General features: G+C 32.0%; 1 protein-coding gene across 1 annotated transcript; it reads left to right on the forward strand.

The window, feature by feature from the left end:
* The first annotated feature begins 1,391 nt into the window (after positions 1–1,391).
* On the forward strand, positions 1,392–3,388 carry LOC123670546 (slit homolog 1 protein-like). The gene is made up of 2 exons (XM_045604035.1): positions 1,392–2,517; positions 3,192–3,388. Exon 1 carries the CDS (start codon positions 1,442–1,444, stop codon positions 2,465–2,467), a length of 1,026 nt encoding a protein of 341 aa, XP_045459991.1. The 5' UTR covers positions 1,392–1,441; the 3' UTR covers positions 2,468–2,517; positions 3,192–3,388.
* Positions 3,389–6,478: the final 3,090 nt, after the last annotated feature.

Below are 6,478 nucleotides of genomic sequence, written 5' to 3' on the forward strand. Positions count from 1 at the left end.
TCACCTCATAGCATTCAATAAAAATTTCAATTCCAGTTACAATTCTTGCCTACTTCGCAGTTGTATCCTTATATATCATACATATCACTAATATATTTATTGAGCATCAAATAATCAAGACAATAATGAACAAAAAATACAAAGGTTGAATAAACAGATCTTTTCACAGAAGATCTAGTAGAACTATTGCTTGTATATGGTTCATTATAATAAACAATATGAAAATAATACCGCAAAAGCAAAATAAAAAATCCAAATACATAATGAAAAAAATAACATGAACAAGCCCATCCCAGCAAGTATAATTACATTTTAAATATTCAATTACATTTTCTCATAAATTCTCTCTATATTTCCTTCATTTCCACCATTCACACTCTTTTTCTTCTCTTTTTCTTTGGCTATTTATTCTTTAGTTCACAAAGTCATCAAACATCACCCTTTCAGAGCATGAAATCCACTGCTTAACCTTTTTTTTTGAATAATGGGATACTATTCAAAATTTGTATACAATGTGGTGATATTCCGCTTTATTTTGGTTTCCGTTCGAGATATTCAAAATATTCTAAAACGTTTTTTCCAGTAATTTTTATAGTTTATATAACACTCTTAACAGATCAAAGAACTTAATCACCTATCGTTTTAGAGGAATAGAGGAGAGTTGCCGTTTTTACAATGGGACACCCTATATTTTTCAACGTAGTTTTTACCTGCAGATTTATCATAATGTTACCGGTTTTTCAAAAATTTAATCCGTTTCAAAGATATTGAGTTTTTCGTATACATTTTGTTATGGAATACCTTATACAAAGTGTTCCCAAATAAGATGTAAATCTTGAAGGATGGTTAGTATCACTCTTTTGCTGTCGATTGAGCCATATTTTTTGATAACCGAAAATCAACAGTTTCCGAGATATTTGAGTTCTTTTATTTTTCAGAAGATTCCTCACCTTACTTGCATGTTTTGTCAATTTTTGGATCATTTTCATCACAAAAAGTTATGATATTCATGAAAAAAAAAACTAGGCTGTATTATTTTTGAATAAGAATAAATATGATTCGAAATTTGGTATATGAAGATAATAATAGTAAATTTCTAATATAAATTTGCCAGCAACTTCCGAATTCCATAATTTATGTATGTCACAATTATTTTATGAACTTGCCAAGTTACTTCTTTAGTTCCTAAAAAAGTTTTCGTTAGAATGCAGGCGCTAGTTTTGTTTTAGCAGATTTTGATTTGAAAGGTGAAAAAAGCTAAGAAAGTAAAGTAATGAATTAATTATTTTTTGGGCCTGCCCTCGTAGATATTATCAATGAAATGCTGACTAATTTCCCATTAATATAGCTCTGATAACACTTGGAGTACATTCCATAGGTCATCGAAATCATCACAAACAATAAACATTGGTTATTATTACTCGACCCAACTTCATCAAAGATGCGTGATTTGAGGCCAATGATATTTGTGATAATATTTGTGACACTTTTATTTCAATGCCATTCGCGTGTATCGTCACCGTATACATTTCAAAATGTGACAGTTCATCTCAGGATTGCCAACCAGTTACATCCATGGCGCAAAATTTTCATTTCCCAAGCTGAAAGTGCGAAAAACTTCCTGAAAGATGCAGATACCAAGGTGAAGGTGATTATATTCAAGAAGCAAAAAATTCCAGTGTTATTCCCGCATTCTTTTAGTGAGTTGGCCAGAGTGAATAAAGTGAAATTGAATGGTTGTGCGGTTGAGGATGTGCGACCAGGATTCATTTCTAAAAACACCGAAATTTTCGAGTTAGATTTGTCAGGAAACGAAATCAGAGATATTAAATATGGAGTTTTTACAGACATCAACATTACGAGGCTCTACCTCAACAACAATAAAATTCACGAAGTTGCCAGCGAAGCATTTTCCAACATGAAAAGATTGGAGATGATCATCTTGAGTAACAATAGGTTAACCGTTTGGGATAGCAGTTGGTTTTTCAAATCACCAGTTCGGCATGTAGATTTTTCATCGAATTTCATCGAAGAATTACCACGAGGTGCTTTCGATTATTTCCAAGAATTCAAGAAAAAAACTTATGGAGTCTTCTATTATATCAACTTTAACAATAATTTTCTCACTAAGTTACATAATGGGTCCCTGCCTGAAGCATCCTCTTTGTGGTTTCTATTTCTTGAAAAAAATTTCATTGAAGAGATAGAACACGGTTTTTTCAGAGGCATAAGAAAGATGGAGGCATTGAAATTAGGCCAGAATCGGTTGAAGTATTTTGAAAATGATCTTCTTGAGGATTTGAGTTTAAGGTATTTGAAAATTGATCAAAATTTAATAGAAAACATTGATGTGAACATCACCGAAATATTGAATATAGAGAATAATCCCTTGAATGCAGAGTATAAAAGACAGTGGAATGAGAGGAAAAAAAGAGATAGGGCTCGTTTCGAGAGATATTTCTATTAGTCTTAATGAAAAATTATTCTGCGAAGCGATGTGCATCTATTAGTGTAATATACAGGGTGGCCATTTGAAAACGAAACAGACGAGATTACAGACGAAATAAAGTTTTTCGATAGAAATGCTCGGACAGGTCGATTTCTGTTTCGAGGGGGACAACTTAAGATGTAGGTTACGGACGCATAGCGCTTCAACCCTTGCTACTACAACCCTCACCCCCAAATTTTGAATAGGGAAGATGGGGTGAGTGATACCTCATTTGAAAGGTATTTTTATACTGATTTCAGCACAGTAATTGTTTTTTCATTTTATGCATTAGTTCTCGAAATATTCTCAACTAAGTATTTGAAAATGAAGTGGTGTTTTCATGGCACTTGTAGTGTTTTGTGAAAAATCGACATTCTGAGCTTCAAAACAACCATGACTGTGGCTTCCTTCCTAACTAACTAACGCATGAATATTTCGAGAACTAATGCATAAAATGAAAAAACAATTACTGTGCTGAAATCAGTATAAAAATACCTTTAAATTGAGGTATCACCCACCCCATCTTCCCTATTCAAAAATTGGGGGTGGGGGTTGTAGCAGCAAGGGTTGAAGCGCTATGCGTCCGTAACCTACATCTTAAGTTGTCCCCCTCGAAACAGAAATCGACCTGTCCGAGCATTTCTATCGAAAAACTTTATTTCGTCTGTAATCTCGTCTGTTTCGTTTTCAAATGGCCACCCTGTATTCTTCTCAATCTCGTTGATTACATATTATTAATTAGAAATAAAGAATGAAGTATAAACACATGACAATTCAGCAGAATGAAGATATTCTATGATTAAATCGTAAACATAATTATTTATAATTCATTCAGTAAATATAGATAGGTAAATGAGGATTATTGTGAATAGAATGAAAATTAAAGCAATACCATAGAAACATTTTTGATTGAAATCCCGCACAAATAGATCTGCATGATTTTATTAGTCCCTATAAAGAATCTAGATTATTCCAAGAAAAGAACATATCAATGTTACTGAAAATTTTATATTATGAATTATGTGAATTGGAAAATTGAACTAAGAAATCATTCGGTACGGAGTCTTGTCCAAATCACTGTAAATTTCATACTGGTTTTTAAAATGATTTATTTTTCTCTTAATGATACGACCCCTGCTTGACGAGCACAGATCCAGTTGAAATTCAGGTTAGTACACTGAAAAATTCAACAATTTAAGTGATGAAGTAAAGATATTAGATACTTTCAAAATATTGCACCCATTGTATCATTACACGTTTTCAGTTCTTTTTGTCAACAATTATTTTCGTTTCTTGTAATTTGAATAAGTGGATGAAATAGAAATAGTTATTTATAATACAAGTGCAGAAAGCATTGATATTCTTCCACGAGTTCAAAATTCAAAAACGAGCCACGAAGTGGCGAGTTTTTGAATGAGTGGTAGCCTTCTGTACGAGTATTATACATTATTTTCTCTAATTCATTGCATTTTTACTGGAATTAATGAAATATTTCCATAAATATCATTTAGAGATTTTTGCATTGAAAAATGTTGGTTGGCGGAATTGATTTCTTTAAGGGCAAATTGACGCTGAATTGACAGATAAAGCCGTGGCGGAATGTTTGGAGTACCAACATATAATAATGAAATATAACCATGAAAACTGTGCGTTTCTGATATATTCTCGCACGATTTTGTTCTACGAGATGTGGAAGAATGAACGGAATAACCACAGAATCAGAGAAAAAATGTTTATTCACATTATATACTATACGGGATGGGCCGCGGTCGATGACATCCTGAACTTTCACGCAGAAAGGATTGAAAGGTGCTATTTTATTGAAAATTGGGTTTTTGGGATGAGAACCACTTCTATATCGATCTGAATTATTTTCAGCGCTGACGTGTTGCTGTTTATATGAAAAAAGATTAAGAATTTCGATATTTCAAGCAGAACGCCCTGTATATTATTACTTTTTTCAGTTCGCGATAGCTTCGTGATTATTTATGTATTAACTTTCTTGTCCTTATCTCAAGCAGTTTTCAAGTAATACATTGATTTACTTCTTCTTCTGTGCGAACCATAGTTTCAATTAAACAATCATCACTCCGGTACTTGGAATCCTATAGATACAGCTGAAATTTCAGGTATGAATTACCAATATCCCGTGTATCATTCACGTGTAATAAAATACGTCCCTAATCAGACAGGCTTCTTCAAAATCACAGGATTCAATAAGATAAACTGAAATGATGATAAGAGCGTTTTTTGAATGGAATCACCTGCATATCATAAAGTGTAAGTACTGTGAATTGAAAGAGAATGAAATTTCATTTTAGACGATATAACATTTTGCTATACCAGAATTGTTAGGTTTCCGAATTAAAAGCAAGTTTCCATCCCAATGGAGATTAAGATACATTTGTTTCAGATATTCATGAAATGTAATAGAACTTTGAAATCAAAAGGGGTGCCATCGACCGTGGCCCCTTCCTGTATAATTATATATTTTCCTTTATAATATCATTTCACAGAATCACACGAAACATGTTTGAAAAAATATGTATAATACAGGATGGCCTAGATTTCAGTTCAATAACTTTGACGCCAAAAGAACATTTTTTTTCATGAAAAAGAGTTCATATAAACATATATCCCAATATGTTCAGTTTTCGAGATATATGATGCTAAAGTTTGAAAAAAAACCACAGTTTTTTATTAATAAGTCTAGTATTATTACATTCATTCTTACATTTTGAACTTTAACACCCTGCTTCTCGAAAACGAAGCTTGTAAGGATATATGTTCATACGAACTTTTTTTCATGAAAAATTTTATCTGATGCCAGAGTTATTCAACTAAAATCTTGAACAACCTTTATAGGCTACCGAAGCTTAATTTGAATATTGAAATTCATTACAACGAAACTAACGAGATTAGTTGAAAGAATATACATAAACATATTTCAATCAGTATCATAGATATTCATATTTCGAATTTTACCGTATTTTCATTGAACGATTCCATATTCTTTATTGGAAATATTGAAGCAAAACATTCGACATCTAAAAGCTGTTTACCTATTGTCAAGGATTTATTGAAAATTTTTCATTTCGCTAAAAGTGTATGACTTACCTTCGGATGTGAAAAAAAAGAATGGCCATGTTGAAACAGAATGAAATTTATTTACGCTATTTCATAATCAAATTAAATTATTCATAACAATTGGCGAATTCGAGAAATGACTTTATTTATTATCACTTCACAAAAATTATTGTTCGACTAGATACAGGGCCGTCGACAGAAATTACAGGCCTGAGAAAAATATGAAAATACGGGCCCCAGGCGCTTCCGCCATTTTGGGACGCCATTTTTATTTCCCGTTAATTAATTGGGTTTTCACAAAATGTATTGATGATAATATAATAATAATTAATATAATAACTTTATTCACCCAACAGGAAAGTTCCCAGTAACAGGGTAACAAATTACATCAACTCAAAGAAAATACATGTGAATTCCCTGAAAAACTAAATGAAATGGCAAGTACTCCAAAAAAATGATATATATAAAGAAGGAAAAAATATAAAATGAACAACTACAATAGACTAATATTAACTTTGTTAGCACAATCACAAAGCCGATACACTCGTGCTGGTAATAAGAATATAATAAAAAATGTACACATATTTTCACTTCCACATGGACCACTTCTGTCTTCAAAATGACACTAGGTTCACTCAGTATAAATGAAACCGAATGCATTGAACGAAACAGCTATTTTACAGTGTTCCTAAATTAGAAGTGCAAACGAAAATAACAGATTCCTCCAATCATTTTAAGGAATAAAATCCTATGAACATGGGCCCGCAAACACTTTGTTGTCGAGATGTAGGGTATTAAAGTTTGTTTTTTTCTTTTTTTTTATTATTAATAGCATTAGCACCTTTTTTTTTTTTCTTTTTTACCCTTGAATTCGGCATAGATATTCAACTGAAATTTGACATA

This window comes from Harmonia axyridis, chromosome 1 (genome assembly GCF_914767665.1).
Source record: "Harmonia axyridis chromosome 1, icHarAxyr1.1, whole genome shotgun sequence".
Lineage (NCBI taxonomy): Eukaryota > Metazoa > Arthropoda > Insecta > Coleoptera > Coccinellidae > Harmonia > Harmonia axyridis.